The sequence below is a fragment of the Taudactylus pleione genome, unplaced genomic scaffold (assembly GCF_031769625.1).
Source record: "Taudactylus pleione unplaced genomic scaffold, aTauple2 ptg000026l, whole genome shotgun sequence".
NCBI classification, from domain to species: Eukaryota; Metazoa; Chordata; class Amphibia; order Anura; family Myobatrachidae; genus Taudactylus; species Taudactylus pleione.
The window spans coordinates 24,001,511-24,018,579 of record NW_028284428.1 but is presented as its reverse complement, the minus strand read 5'-3'; the positions used below and the strand labels follow the sequence as shown (position 1 = coordinate 24,018,579).

Sequence of the window (17,069 nt, the reverse complement as noted above, 5' to 3'; positions counted from 1 at the left end):
TGTGTACATTGAACCATAAAGCTAAAAATTCACTTTCTTCTTCAGGGTCCATAGGGGATTCACAGGGATACCATGGGGTATGTGTGGTTGGAGAGATCTGGGCACCAAACAGTCAAAGCTTTAGCTCCCAGGATGCACTGGTTCTCCTCATATAACCCTCCCACAGCCCCAGGCAGACCGTTTCTCCCACAGCCCCAAGCTTTATTTTTATGAGTTCTTTTATTTTGTTTATCTGAGCAAGCAGCAAGATGTCCTAATGGGCACCTGTGCTGCCGCTCCAGCTACCTCTGCCAGCGCCGCAGTCCACTGTACCAGCCCCTGTCCAGGAGCCACCTTGGTTGTCCTCCTTATCCCAGGTTATGATGCAGCTAGTGGACCGCTTATCAGCCCCCACACTGCCTCCTACCATGGGGTACCCACAGCTATTACAGCCTACTATGTCGGTAGCCACTATGCATCCTCCTTAGATGGATTTTTATGCCCACTCAGTTCAGAATATGGCTCAAATGTCTGCTGCCTATCAGCAAAGGTTACAGACAGTTAGCCACCACAGCACATAAGCAGACTTTATCATCCTCTCAGTCCACCCAGCTTTTGGATTCTGACACATCATCTGAGGAGGCAGAAAATGCACAAGGTTCTCTCTCCGAGTCGCACTCTGGTGAGGAGCACCCTTATTCAACAGTGGATGGTCCCTTCTTTAGCGAGGGCGGTTAAACCAATCCTGAATATAGAGGATGATGAACCAGCACCTAAGCCTAAAACCCCAACGTTTAAATGTCAAAGGGTGGTTATTGCTGAATTCCCACAATCAGAACAGCTCACTGAGCTCATGGGAGAAAATTGGGGTACTCCTGGCAAACTGTTCCAGGTCCCAAAAAGTCTAGCATCTTTGTACACTCCCTAGTACGGAGAGGGTAAAAAGTGAGAAGTCCCTCCCACTGTTGATTTGCATGTGGCATGCTTAGTCAGAAGCCCTATGCTGCCTTTACTGTGTACATCCTCAGGATGACACGGATAAAAAGTCAGTCTACTCACTTTCTGGCGTTATCACTAGGCCGACTATGGCTTTGGCCTGGGTGGCTAAGGCTATCAAAGGATGGGCAGAGGCACTGGAAGAGAGCCTGCCATCAGATTCTACCAGGGAACAACTGTCCTACATCTCCCATATTCAGGAAGCTGCCTCTTATATGGGAGAAGCTGCATTGGATACTGGTCTCCTTGTCTCTAAGGCATCTGCGACCACAGTAGTCACCCACCGGGTCCTTTTTGGCTATGGTCCTGGAAGGAGGACGCAGGATCCAAGAAGGCACTCAAATCCTCGCCCTTCTCTGTTCAGTGCAGAGTTGAACAAAATTGTGGCAACCATGGTAGCCTCAAAATCTGCCTTTCTGCCATCAGCAGCTGCCCCTAAACCATGGCTGTCCTCTTCTCGGTCTATTCATCCCCAGGGTAAGGCAAGAGGACAGGAGTTTCCCAGGCAATCTAGTTCTCATGAGACCACCAAGCCGCGATCCAAGCAGTCTTTGTCAACCAGACATCCAGCTTCCAAGTCTGACACCAAACCCTCTGTTGATGGGGCTGGCCTCCCCCTGGGGGATCCCAGAGTGGGAGGATGGCTTCTTCAAATTTTCTGACTCTTGGCATCAAATAACAGATGCCTGGGCCCTAAAAGTGGTCTCTCAGTGGTACGCCCTCACCTACCTAAGGCGTCCTCCCCAGCAATTTTTTTGTGCAGGTACCCTATCAGGGAACTGGTTTTTATTACATTCTCTTTTTGATTCCAAAGCCAAATTGGTCTCATCAGACTATTCTGAATCTCAAAGCCCCTTAACAAATTTATCTGAGTGCCCAAGTTCCGCATGGAAACTCTACGATCAATTTTCCTGGCATTGGAGCCTGGGGATTTTATGGTTTCTCTGGACATTCAGGAAGCATACCTGCATGTACTTGTTACTCCAACCCATCAGTTTTGGGCACTGCCCTTTGGTCTGTCAACAGCCCTCTCAGGTCTTTACCAAACTAATGGCAGTTATGGTGGCCAACCTCAGGTGCCAGGGAGTTAGAATCCTGCCTTACCTAGATGACCTCTTAATCTTGGCACACTCAGTGGTTTTGTTACAATGCCATCTCCAGTTGACCGTGGACTCTCTGCAAACACACGGCTGGCTGATCAATTGTAAAAAGTCCTCCCTACAGTACCAACGACACAGCAGATGGTACATCTGGGGACACTCCGGAATTCTCGAATACAGAGGATCTTTCTGCCAGCAGACAAGATTTTGACAATACACTTGCATGTGCACAGCTTGCTCCACAATCGGAGGGTATTCATTCACTCAGCAATGCGAGTCCTGGGTTCCATGGTATCCACCTTTTGATATGGTGGAATAGGCCCAGTTCCACTCCAGGCCCCTTTAACAACTGATTCTCTCCTGGTGGAATGGGCAGTATTATCTGATCCGGTCCCAGACAATCCTTTGCTCTCCTGAGGTTCAACTTTCCCTCTCGTGGTGACTAAAGATGTCCCATCTAGACAAGGGTCACCTTTTCTGGATTCCAAATTAGGAACTTCTCACTACAGATGCCAGCCTTCATGGATGGGGCGCGGTAATCAGTCATACCTTTCAGGGACAGTGGCCAACCCAGGAAAGTCGCTTGCCCATAAACATTCTGGAGCTGCGAGCACTGTACAGAGCACTCACTTTGACACAAGATCTCCTCCGAGGCAGGCCGGTCCAAATACAGTGTAACAATGTGACTACGTTAGCCTACCTCAACAATCAGGAAGGCACGCAAAGTTGGGCAGCCACCCAAGATGTAGCACACATCCTGGTCTGGGCTGAATGTCATCTCCCGGCAATCTCGGCAGTGTTCATTCCCAGAGTCCTCAACTGGGAAGCGGACTTCCTAAACCATCAGGACATACACGCTGGAGAATGGTCTCTCCACCCAGATATCTTTCAACTCCTGGTGGACAAATGAGGCCTACCAGACGTAGACCTCATGGCCTTAAAACACAACCACAAGGTCCCCAGATATGGGTCCAGGACCAGAGATCCCTCAACTGCCTTCATAGATCCTCTGGCAGTGAGACTTCAATCTTGCATACCTCTTTCCTCTGCTCATCCTCCTCCCTGAGGGTTCTCTGAATGCTCAAGCAAGAAGGCGGCACAATGATACTAATAACCCTAGCCTGGCCCAGGCGGCATTGGTTCTCCAACCTCCATAAACACTCCTTTTCCACTTCCTCTACAGAAGGATCTACTAGCACAGAGTCCTTGCTTGTACCCAGACCTACCTCATCTGTCTTTGACAGTGTGGCTCTTCAGTCATCCCACTTAAGAGCCAAGGGTTTCTCTCACTCTGTGTTCCAGACTATGCTCATGGTGCATAAACCTTCCTCAGCCCACATCTATTACAGAGTTTGACACTATTACTTTCAATGGTGCTCCCGCAGAGGCTGTGACCCTACAGTTTTTTTAGGTCTCCCGGATACTTGCCTTTCTCCAGGCTGGCTTAGACCTTGGCCGATACCTGGCCTCCCTTAGAGTTCAGATTTCTGCTCTGTCAATCTGGTTCCAGCAAAGGATCACTCCCCTGCCTGTTGTTAGAGCATTCTTTCAGGGTGTTCTTTGCCTTCAACCTCCTTTTTGTCCCTCCGGTGGCTCCATGGGATTTGTCCTTGGTTCTCCAGGCTCCTCTGTTTGAACCTCTGGACTCAATAGACAACAAGTGGCTGACAGCAAAGACATTCTTTCTCCTCGCTATCTCCTCTGCCCACAGGGTATCTGATTTGGCAGCACTCTCCTGTCACTCCCCATTTTTAATCTTTCTTCTGGACAGAGCTGTTCTACATATCAGGGCTGGGTACCTCCCTAAAGTGGTATCCCGGTTCCATTTGAATGAAGAGATTGTGGTCACGGCCTCCCAGTCCTTGGATCTTTATGCAGGTGAAGCCTCCTTGGATGTGGTTTGTGCTCCTCGGATCTACGCGCATTGTACTAATTCCTTTAGGAAATCAGATTCTCTTTGTATTGTATGGTTTCACAAGTAAGGCTAGCCAGCTAACAAACACTCTGGCTTGATGGCTCCGCATGACAATCTCTCAGGCCTACACACAAGCTAATCTTCCTGTTACAAATAGGGTTACAGCATTTTCTACTCTGTTTGTGGGATCCTTGTGGGCGATTCAACGTGGCACCTCTGCTAAACAATTGTGCAAGATGGCCACCTGGTCTTCCGTCCACACCTTTCTCAGGTGCTACACCTTTGATAACTTTGCATATCAGGATGCTTCCTTTGGGCGTCAGATTCTCAAGCGCCCCCAACCTTAGAGGAAACTGCTATGGCACATCCCCATGGTATCCCTGTGGATCCCCTATGGACTCTGAAAAAGAAATTGAGTTAAGGGTGTAGTAGGTATTACCACCGGACACATGGTCGGCGGTTCAAATCCCGGCAGCCTGGCAAGGGTGAAAATCCTGATCGTCCCTAAGGTAAGTATTGTTAACCTATTTCTACCCCCTAACCCTCCCTTAGGGGTGCCTAACCCTAACCTCCCCCCAAGTGCCTAAGCCTAACCCCCCCCTTCCCTGCTGCCTAAACCCGGGGTGGTGCCTAACCCTAACCTCCCCATTCTCCTAGCCTAACCCTAACCCACCGGGGGAGTGCCTAACCCTAAGTCCCCCCGGGTGCCCTAAACCTAACCCCCCCATCCCCGTGGCTGGTGGTGCCCGGCTTACCTTCATTCGGTATGCCGGGCATCGGTCTTCCGGCATCTGGTTAATGACAGGCGTCGAGTTTTCGACGCCTGTCATTAGTACCACGCTGGGATTAGAAAGTCTGGAAGCCAGCAGTCGGCATTTAGACAGTCTGCTTCCAAACTACATCCCCTTACCTTTGTTAACTCTATTTCTTTGAAGTCCATACCATCCACATGCCTCCCACCCTGATGCACCTGGCCTCATTGGATCTTTTTTTCTCTTGATCACTGATTTCTTCAACTTCTGGGAGAGTGTTCCTTGATTATAATGTTCTTCCTTCTCCTCTTTCCTGCTCCTGTCTTCGAAGTATAAAAAACTGTCTGCCAGTGGCTTGGGGCGGGATATATGTGGAGGAGGAACAGTTCATCCTGGGAACTAAAGCTTCCACTGTTTGGTGCCCAGATCTCTCCAACCACACACACCCCATGGTATCCCTGTGGATCCTATGGACTTTGAAAAAAAATAGAGTTAACAAAGGTATGTCTACCATAACTCATAATATCTCGGTCATGCAAAAAAAAAAAAATCTGTATTTCGGAATATTTGGATATGGGAGACTCAACTTGTATCACAGAAGTGAGGACCAAGCTGCATGCATAGGGGGTGTGGTGATGTAAGTTGCATCACTGTCCCACCATCACTGCACAGTGCAATGATTAGTATCATTGCCTGGGAGGAATGGGGGGGGTGAATGGGCAGCTTGATTGTGATTTATCAACAACTCACATACTCTAACCTCATATAGGCCACTTCACTAGAGAAGTGGGCATGAACTTGGAGGGTGGTCTACTCAATCGGGAGTCCTCCCCTGAATTTGCAAATCTCCAGGACATCAGGAAAGCTAGATATGTATTATAGTCCTATAGCTTACAAAGGTATGCAGCCATTTAAAAAGTGGTGAGCTTACAGTAAAAGACATATTGATACTCAACCACTAGATTAGTCCACTGTTTTAGCATGCAATTCCCATAACTCCACTAAAGGGAGTTTTCACAGTCGGGCTTCCAGTTCCAGTGTGCATATGGCACATGCGTTTCTTGACTCCTAGCTGTCCTGGCAAATACCAAGACTCCTCTTATCACTGCTGGACAGTGTTGCCTGGGACCTGAGCACCTCTCACCTGCCCCATTGTCATTTGATAAGTTGCCAAAAATAATGATGAACAGCAAACCTTTTTTTTTTTTTTGGTCGGATTTTCCTGATAGACCTCTGTTTGTCAATATTCACTAACTAGAAGTACTGCTAACTGCTTTACAATACAAATCATATTTTACTGCTTATTAATTAACACTATGTATTCCTCTGAGAACATTCATTATCCTATTGTGTTTCAGGAACAAAGATGGACCCTTTCTTCTCTTTGTATCATTTCTGCATATACACACTCCTCATTACACCACCAAGACGTTTAGAGGAAGGAGCAAGCATGATTTGTATGGAGACAATGTAGAGGAAGTAGACTGGATGATTGGTAAATTCCATATTATTACTACTCCACCATAGTATTATTAAATGGATTCATGTAATGAAATTGTGCTAAGGCAACTAATCATACAATTGCTTTTATTGTCTAAACTGCATTGGAAAAATGACAACACTTTAACATGAGTTTATGCAGGGCCGGTTACAGGGGTAGCTGTGCCCTGTGCAGCATAGGAAGTCGTCTACCCTCAAAGGACATAGCCTAATTATCTTAGGTCACGCCCCATAAATGCCGTTATTTGGTGGCGTCCCCGCATGGCACACTTCCTGTGTAAGGTCAGGCTGGGGGCAAGCCCAGCACTCCATCACTAGCTGGGCTTCCCCCAGCCTTTTCCCAGCACTGAATACGCAGCATCCATTCAGCTACTCTGGGGTCTGGTAGAGCTGCAACAGTGGGGGTGCCCAACCTCCCAACCAGACCACCCGCGGTACACTTCGGCCCACTGGTGGAACAGCGGGATAGTGCTGTCCCACTGAAATGGGGATGTTGGGAAGGGTGCGCCCTCTATGGGGTGGCACCCCTGTTCGACCGCACTGGTCGAAAAATACCTCTAGCCGGCCCTCGGTTTATGTATGTGCAAATTGCACCATTTTCATTAAGTACAAATACTGTATACGGTATGGTGTCTGAATACCTTAAGCATTTAAACTGTGTATTTCTATAGATAACATAGGTCTGCGATGAAAAGGCTTTTTTACAAATTTATGTGAAACTTATAGATTTTTTGGCTTCTAAACACGAAAATGACTCCCGATTTAGCATATCACATTTTTCTGCAAAATGTGTATCTATGAATAAGTCATTTTTGTAATATTTTTTAAAGTAATAAATGTATTCTGACTGCATTTATTATAAAGCATTGTCTTAAATTAATTCAGTCGGTAGTATAGAATGTTGCAATTCAGTTCTCATCATAAAACTTCCCCCCGCTCAGTGCCAGATTAAGGTCCACATGGTGCTGGAGCTGAAATTTACAAAGGGCCTAAACCCCATACTGTCTAAAGGAACATTGCACACACACTACAACTACAAGGTGAGCTGGCGAAGGTGGAACCAAATATAACAGATGCAACACAGTTTTGCCCTATGTCGGCTCATTTTACCCCCTGCCTACGTAATTAAGACAAAAACACTGTGACCTCATCTACACTTCTTCGTATTTCACAATAAATGTCAAAAACAATTAAACTTTTTCTTAATAATGTATGTAACCCCCTTATAGGTAAATGTGATGTGGTCATTTTTTAATATACTATTTCTTGATGTACACAGGAGTATAATTAAGAATATAAAAGTATTATTAAAAAAGCTTTCAATACCGTAAATTTTGCAGACCTGTGCAATTTCAATATTCAGGTGTTGCAATTCCATAATCAATAACTATATATCAATTTTCAGTTACAAGGAACAGAAAAAAAGAGACCAGCACACCACCTTAAATGCAGAAATTGTAATAAAAAAAATAGTATAAAAATATACAGCCATTAAAGTCAATCAAAGCGTGCATGTCACAAGTAAATAGAGGCAACATGTATATCCAAATAGCAGCCAAGTAGAAAAATTGCTGCAGAAGCAGCAATGCAAAGCATTATTGTGGTAATAAATGGTAACACATATACTCATCAACAGCCTGGTGACAATATGCAAAATGTGGTCAATGACCCGACTGCCGTTTCAGTGTTCCTAGTTAAAATCTCAGGATAATATATCTAAATTCTTATTTATTTTTGTGCTTGCCAATTCCATATTTATCAAATTGTTTGTTTTATCTCTTTATTTATCTATCTATGTATATTCAATGAAATTTGTCTATGAAAGTTGTTATAATAAATGTATGTGTTTTAACTATACCAGCCGTAATTTTAGTGTCATTTTCTATTTACAGTAAGCACAGGCACCTAGCACTTTATTTTGGTATACACTTGACATCCTTCCTGTAATTAATTGCTATTTATTTCTGATAACTCTCACTCGCCTCTTTATATGTTAAACACTCAACACTTTATACCCCTTCTTTTATTATTTGGTATTTTCTTTGTGATATTAATTTTGTCTATCTATGTATACACTAAAACACCTTTAGGCGCTATTATCCAAGTCCACTGTATATATAGTGTGTGTGATTTTTTTCCACTGTCTTGACTATTGTTGGTGCATATAAACAAAAGATGCAGCAATTGTATTTTTCACTGTTGTTTATTATTTCTATTCTGTCTTAGTCTGCCACCTAGTGGCTTAATCTGCAATTACCACATTCTCTATCATTTATCTACAACTGTTTTGGTTTTTGTTAGTCACAGCTTGATCTGAGTTTCCCCTTTCCATTGCTAACTGGGGCTTCAGGGCCGGATTATGGGTGGGGCAACCGGGGTGGTCATCCCGGGGCCCCCAAACATAGAGGGCCCCCACACAAATTGAGTGTAGCGTGGACCGCAGTAGTGCGGTCTACAGTACACACAAAACAAACACACCGCCGCCGACTCCGGGCGGCAGTGTGTTTGTTTTGGCAGCCAATGAGAGTCACACAGACTCTCATTGGCTGCTGCACCCACGGAAGGAGCCGGGCTGGAGCTCACTCATGAGGTCCGTCTTCTGGCTACCGCAGTGGGTGATGGGAGACTCTGACATCTCTCCCACAGAGCCTGCTGGAGGAGTGGAATGCGGATTGCAGTGGTCGCAGCAGGACCGGGGAATCAGGTAAGTGTTGTGTTTTTGTTTTTATTTTTGTGTATATGTTAAAGGGCACTGGCACTGCATAGGGGGGCACTGGCACTGCATGAGGGGGCACTGGCACTGTGTAAGGTGGCCACTACTGGGGGCACTGGCACTGCATAGGGGGGCACTGCATAGGGGGGACTATATAAGGGGGTCTACTAATGGGAGCATTATATAAGGGGCATTGTATAGGGAACCACTACTGGGGGCACTGCATAGGGGGACCATTACAGGGGGCACTGCTACTGGGAACATTGCATAAGGGGCCTATTAAAGTGGGCATTCAAGAGGGGCATTACTACTGGTTTGTTGCCCAGGGGCCCCCACAGACCTTAATCCAGCCTTGTAGGGCTTAATCCCTGGGATTCAATTTGTGTCATTTGTTTCACTGCAAATATCCACTTGCATTTATCCCGGGTGACCTTCCATATAATATTTTTAGTTCTCTTTGGGTATGGATAAATTTGTTGATAAAGCTGACAAACCCATGCCACCCAAGCCATCTTCCTCCTCTGCCAAGGTGAGCAAACAGAAATCCTAATCTGACAAATCCACTCACCCTCTCACCTAAAAGGTCAGAGCCTGATGTCCTTGAAGCATTAAAGACCCAGTTTACCCCTCTGACACTAAGGAGATATCAGATTTCATATTACCTCTCCTGGATAAACATTTTGAGGATTCACAGATGTGTTTAGATGCTGCGCTGGCCCTTATAGATTCTCATGCATTTTGCACCACTGCCTTAGAATCCAGAAAGATTGATGTATGTGTGTGATTGATGGTGTGGATTTCCAATGTATGGCCTTCCAGCAACTATAGTCATACTCAGCAGTGCTAGTTTACCAGGGATCGCGGAGACAGCTGATGTTTGGATCAGCTGCCACCGCACCAGAGCAATGGTGAATTGCTCCAGAAATATTGTATTCACCACCGCTGCTCGCAGTGAGATGGATACTTAGTGGACTGCTGGGCTCCCAATAACATAATGAATATACTATTTAGTGTAGGTGCTTTCATTATGTAGGCAATCACGTAAGTAAGTAAGTATTTGTGCATTATTGAAGTAGCATTCCCATTTATTATGATAGTACTGCAGCAGATCTTTAAAATATATTTGCAGTCATTCACAAACCACTTCCCATAGCTGCCTATTGACATTGTGATAACTGTCAATTTAACAAGCTCCATAAATCTTAATTTTTTGGAGTTTGGCCCATTAGGTAACACCATATGGTGTTATCTCATAGTAACCTATGGTCAATAATGCCATATTTTTTCATACCCCTCCCCGTCAGTTGTACATCCATGGCCCCATGTGGCCGTGCAATTAGTTCTTATCAGAGCTGGTGTCGACCAGATGTCAGATGAAGGATTACCTGTGAATAATGTATTCAGAGTTTCACTATGGCTTTAAGCCAACAAACACCAGCCCCAGATTCTCCCCAGGCCATTCCTGCTGACATTTATAAGAAACCGTTGTACTCTAATAGTTCCATACATCAGTTTTCCAGACTACTGCATGAATAAATCCACTAAATTTAAAAAAAAAAATCTTGATTTTTGGGTTTTCCACATAATATTCTATAGAAATGGATGTTGGTTAGCTCCAGTAAACCTTGAGCACTCAACAGATACTCTACCACCCTTACCTGGATTACTCATAACAGACTCATCTTCGGGGACCTATTTTATTGGGCATTGCTTGGCCCTAAAGCCATAGCTGTATTTTAAGTGGCTTGCAAATCCAAGTCAGATAAAAAGCCTTTATTATCTCCACTCAGCTGAACCTGTGTGCACCATAGCTACCTTAGGAGATGCACTGTAATAATGATATGGTAGATGCTAAGCTTTGCCACCATTTTGTGGTCACAACTTATTTTTGTATTTCTGACTTCTGCTTCAGAGTTCTGGTTGCCCAGACATTTTTATAGCACCTTAAGAGAAATTTTCTACCTCCTGTCACTAGCTCTGAGCTGTCTACAGTAGCCCCACAGGTGATCATGATTATGTTGTAGTTATCCTTGTAAAATGCTAAGGGGACCTGTGCTCTGTGTGGAAATTTGATCACTCAGGTGCGCTAAATGTCAAATATATCAGTCAAGTCAAATATACTTCCATTAAAACTTTAAAAAGTTTATCTTTGATCTCTCATGCAGGTATGTTTTAATGAAAGATATTTTCCATTACATAAAAGGAGAGAAAGATATAAAAACATGGTGTAATACGAAACACACTATTGTTTTTATACAAAAAAAAAAGTTTGAGGTCTTTGGAAACCTCTTCTAGGACCCTGGTATGAAGGCCTTTCTGGATTCCTCCTAATGATCCTTTGGACTCCGTCTGTCACACTCCACCAACGCGTTTCGAGAGAGACTCTCTCTTCCTCAGGAAAGTGTGACAGAAGTGCTTAAGACTGCATTTATATACCCTGGGTATGAACTAGGCAAAAGATTGCTCTAAACCAGTGGTGTCAAACTCGGGCCCTCCAGCTGCTGTGGGACTACATATCCCAGCATGCCCTGCCACAGTTTTAGCATGCCCTAATGGCAAAACTCTGGCAGTGCATGCTGAGATGTGTAATTCCACTGCAGCTGAAGGGTCCGAGTTTGACACCACTGCTCTAAAATGATTCTAATACATTAAGGTTATAAATGAATTGCGTATAGGTTAAAACTATCAGATCCTCCTACCATATATTAAACATTGAAAGAAATAAAATACACATATAAATCTTAAAAAAAAGTGTAATATCACAGTACCGGAAGTGCATCAGATGAACTTCTGGTTTCCAGATACCACAATGTTGCAGAGTCTTTTAGATAGGTCTCTGTTAGTGATAAGTCTGTAAATGGTGGCTCCTAATCATACGCTCCCTTGTCCCCTCTTTGCTGTACGCTGTCAGTCTGGGGGAAGTATGTGTCAGGAGTGAGTCCAAAGATCAGTAGGAGGAATCCAGAAAGGCCTTCATACCAGGGTCTTGGAAGAGGTTTCCGAAGACCTCCAACTTTAAATCTACAGGCCCATTTATGAGGGTTATCTGGTAAACCTCCATCTTGCTGTAGTCTCAATTCTAGCACCCTGCACTTGTCACAACCGGTGCAGTTCCTGTCTCCTTCATGGGGTGTCACTCTCTGCTCTGGTGCTTCTAGCACAATCAGCTAATGCAACAAACTACTGAGATACAGCAGTTTGTGTGTTAGAAGTACCAGAGCAGAGAGTGACACCCCAGGCAGGAAAAAGGAACTGCTCGGGTTTTAACAGGTGCAGGGTGCTAGAATCATCACTGTTGCTGTATATGCTATGTTTATAATTTTTTATCTTGTTTTTATACAAAACCTAGATATCAACATCCATAAAACTAAGTGTTTCATATTACACCATGTTTTTATATCTTTCATGAAAACATATAACTGTAAGAGAAACATTTGAAAGTTTTAAGGAAAGTATATTTCTGATAGATTTGACACTTGTGTTATCTTTGGGTTATTGGGGTTTAACCATTGTATTACCCAGGTGCAGCTCAGTACATGTCAGTGCGCCAGGGGTAACTCCAGGCATACCATAAATCTGTTGCTCTAGAAAATGTTTTCAGCCAAGACTTGCATGTACTTTGCACCAAATGGTGAAGAGCTTCAGCAGCCAGTGAGTACAACTGGTTACACAGTGCATCAAGCTATTTATCAGTGGAAGTTCAGTTTGATTATATAGTTCTTCACCACTCCACTGACCTACAGTTTTCATGGATCTGGGGGCTGTGAATTTTATCCTGTGAATGTCAATATTATTGAGGTATTGTGATCATTTATCTTGATCAGAGACTGTACAGAGTTTGTTATATCTATGTTTCCAATCTGCAATTTCTAATGTAATATTATTCCTAAACTTGTCCTGAACCTTGTGGCAGCTCTAACAATGTACATTCTGTTATGTGACACCTACTCAGATATGTAAATCTATCATCATCATCATGGCTCTACCATAGCTATGCTTTTGATCTACAATGCCATAGTACTCTATAGTATAACTGATAGCCAAGGAAAGCCTGGCACTTCTAAGCAAGCTGTCTTTTTGCTTTCACAAAATCTTATATTTTCTGCCATGGTTAAAAAAAAAAAAGATGAAATCAGTTTGGTGTCACTGTGCCTCCACAACTGCTTTAGATTTGGGACAGAGTAAATCCCAAAATTCTTCCTTCTCTAGTCATCCTGCTAAGCCTTCCTCCCTTCTCTTCCACAACAAGACGTTTCACCAATACCGGAAGTCTGTTCTAATAGACTTAATAGACTGAACACTTTTTATCATTTGTAAAAACAGATGTAATTGTGCAATCAAAACTACTATCAAAGAAATATAAGTATTCGAGACCAGCGCATATAAATGCATAATGCCGCCTCCTCTCTCTAAATGGTAAGAAAGCAATTGATAGTCTGCAATCCTTTTACTCTGTACAAAAATCTATTTTTAACAATTGGTGCCTAAGGCAGCCTTTGAAATATATAATGGTAGTAGACCAGGGGTCAGGGAACTTTTTTACCTTTTACCCCAAAATATATTTAGATACGCCGACGTTACCCCCTTGATTTGAAAGGAAGGAAATCATATAGTAGTGCCTCCATATTATGCCCCTGTAGTAGTGCCCCCATATAATGCCCCTGTAATGCCGCTTGTACAAAAAAAAACACTTACCTTAATCCCTGCTACTGCATCCGCCACCGTCCTGTCCGCCCGGCTGCTCCTCGGAACTATGGGAGAGACGTCATGACGTCTCTCCCATAGTGCGCACGGAGAGAGCTGGAAGGAGCCGAGCGCCCGCTGGTAATATCTCAGCGGGCATCCGGCTTAGAGCCTCCCTGCGGCACAGCCGAGCATGCATATGAATCATTCTATATTATAGAATGACTCATGCATGCCCGGCTGTCCATCCATTACTCCCAGGAATTTCATTTTTACCCCATGTGGGTTAATTTACCCCTGTTCCCTGACCACTGTACTGGACAGAGTTGCCCTTTTTTTTCTTTTCTTTTTTTGCTTTGGCTATAGATCGATATAGAAAAATGATATCTACTTTAACTCAATCAGAGACATTACTATTGGATATATTTATCATAACATGTATTCATATGCAGATGACTTCCTTTTATTATTACTGCCAGCCATTCATGGAATTCGGCAGGGGTTTGCCAAAACATCCTAATATATAATCGAATACATCTAATCGGAAGCTTTAGTTTTTTGATTCCCTCTGGATTAGAGATGAGCACTTTGGTTTTGGCTTGGATCTTCCTGCCAAGTTTGGATCTTAGAACGAAGCAAAATATCATCTTCAACAGACATCTGTGCCGAGATATCCATGAAAGATGACGTTTTGCCTCGTTCTGAGATCCAAACTTTGCGAGAAGATCCAAGCCAAAACAGAACCGCTCCCCTCTACTCTGGATTCATTCCAATTTCTTAATACCAAATTTTAATAAAATTGTCAAAACATGTACTTAAAAAATAGGAATCCAGATCCCTTCCAATCTTTTAATTATTATAGATTGTAATTATTCAGTACTCTTAAAACAATTTCCCATGTTACCCAATTATGGACTTACTATGAGGTCTTGTGGTTGGGATGGTTGGCTGCAACAAAAATTATACTACTGTTCTTCCCATAATGTTATATCTTTTCCAGTCTACTCCCTACCTAACCCATCAAAACTGATTAACTAATTTTAAACTATATCTTCTGCCTGCATTTGAAAGGGTAAACGTCCCACACTTACCAGAAATCACATGTTTAGCGCTAAAATGAAAGGGGACTTATATTGTTCACTCTAGGTCAGGCGGCAGGCAGGGCGCCAGACCTAGAGAAAGGGCACTTCTTCGCGCACCGAAGGTGCACGTGGCCAAAAAGGGGGTGTGGTCAACTAAAAGGAGGCGTGTCTTTATGACACATCCCCTTTTCATCACTCTTGGGGGCGTGCCCGACACTTACGCACATGCCAGGCAGCCCCTAAGCACTGCAGTCACTGTGAATGGATGCCGAGTGCATGTGCCTGACATCCATTCACCGGCGGTGACCGCTGCTCCACCATTTTCGCCACCAGCGGGGCACTGTGACCCGCAAGAGGGGACAGAGCCAAAGGCTGTTTCAGCAGGGCGCCGCGTTGGAGGGCAGGGTGCTTTCTGCCCTTCAGAAATAGGGCAAGGTGCAGCGCCCCGCTGAAACAGCCTAGCGTGAATGCTAGTCTTATTTTATTTAGGGGTCTATTCACTATCACTTACTTTTCACCTGGTTTTATAGAAATTTAAATTTTTACCTGTTTTTGTAGAAACGAAGTTTTCGAGTCATTCATCTTACAGGTAATGCAGGAGATACAGATATCTCCTGCCTTTCTCCTCCGATGTGGCCTACTTTCCCCATACACTAGACCTACAGTAAATTGATCAAGGTCTGAAAATGCCATCTTCAGGGTTGCAAAGAGGGAACTCCCTCCCCGCCCCAGTCCGGATCCTGCTGACGGGCGGTGGAGCTTTGTGCACCTGCGTGAACTATAGTTCATGCAGGCACACTAGCACTGCTGAGTCAGACTCAACAGTGCTAAGATTCACTGCACCAAAAGTAAGAATGTTAATTATTGGGGTCCGCTCAGACCCCGACAATTAACATTATGAAAATATCCTTAACTAATATTCGTAATCTCTTATATAAAATTCATTAGTTTGTTTGTTGTCTGTCTGATTATGCATTCAGACACCCCTGCACTGATTGGGATGAAACCAATGCTTGGTAGTCCAGTTGGATCCTGGCCAGGTTTTAGGGGCATAAGGTCCCAGTCGGACCTCCTGTTAGTGTTGCTGGGCAGAACTTTGACCTGGGGAGCCTAATCTGAGTCTTCCACTGGATGGATTTTGACAAAAACATGGTAGTAACATTGGATGCCAGAAGACATAGTAGGTGGTTGAGATCCCGGTTGGATCTCCCATTGTTTTATGATGAGCAGAACTTTGACCAAGGGACACTGGGCAGAACTTTGTCATGGAAAGCCTGCTTTGGGCCTTCCTCTGGATGGATTTGGATGAAAACTTCACAGATTGGTGGTAATTGGTCTGGGATGCCTAATGAAATGGTTAGGGGCCTGGTCGGACCTCAAGGCAGAGTGCCCCCGGGCAGAACTTTGACCCACAGAGCCTGTTCTGAGCCTTCCTCTGGATGGATTTGTATTAAATCACATAATTTGGACAAAAACTTCATAGTGGTAACATTGGATCCCAGAAGACATACTAGGGGGTTGAGATCCTAGTCGGACCTCCTGTTGGTGTATGTTGGGCAGGAATTTGGCCCAGGGAGCCTATTCTGGGCTTTCCAGTGGATGGATTTGGATGAAAACTTCAGAGGGGTGGCAATTGGTCTGGGATGCCTAACAGAGTGGTTGGGGTCCCGGTTGGACCTCACGGAGGAGAGCTTCAGGCAGAACTTTGACCCAGAGAGACTGTCCTGGGCCTTCCACTGGATGGATTTAGACAACACATAATAAAACTTAATAACTTGAAGATTTAAACCCGGGCAATGCCGGGTACTCCAGCTAGTGTGTGTGTGTGTGTGTGTATATATATATGTATGTGTGTGTGTGTGTATATATATATATATATATATATATATATATATATAATTAATGTGTGTTTCTATAGATGACAATCAACGTAGGTTCTTTTTATGAATTATCTAGTAGCTCCACTGGTATTTAATGTTCGCTTACTACTGTATATTATTTGCTTCGTCGAAATTTTAGCAGTAGAAAGACTGCTATCTTGAGGAGGTAGTTATCTATTATTTCCTTGTTTTATATTTATACAATGTTTTAGTTTGTTGTAGTATGCTCTGAGTGTAGTAAGGATGAGATGGAGCAGTTATCCTAATTCTTTGGCAGAACGGCATGTATGACCGGATACTGTATATGTCCCTTTTGAGGTAAAGAAATGAGTTTGCTTTACTATAGGTTTTTACTAAAGGGCTGCTTCTCTCCTAGGATTGAACATGTTTGTGTGAGCAGGGCTGTTGGTAACAATTAATAATCTTATTCATGGATCTGACACCTGGATTCTTTAATTATTAGGTACAG

At 43.9% G+C, this 17,069-nt stretch overlaps 1 protein-coding gene across 1 annotated transcript in view; it reads left to right on the top strand.

The window, feature by feature from the left end:
* Positions 1-17,069, top strand: part of LOC148539268 (arylsulfatase D-like) — a 70,027-nt gene that overhangs the window by 25,589 nt on the left and 27,369 nt on the right. Inside the window, exon 5 of the mRNA XM_088451529.1 lies at positions 6,101-6,237. Coding sequence (XP_088307655.1) covers positions 6,101-6,237 — 137 coding nt within the window. The remainder of the gene's footprint in view (positions 1-6,100; positions 6,238-17,069) is intronic.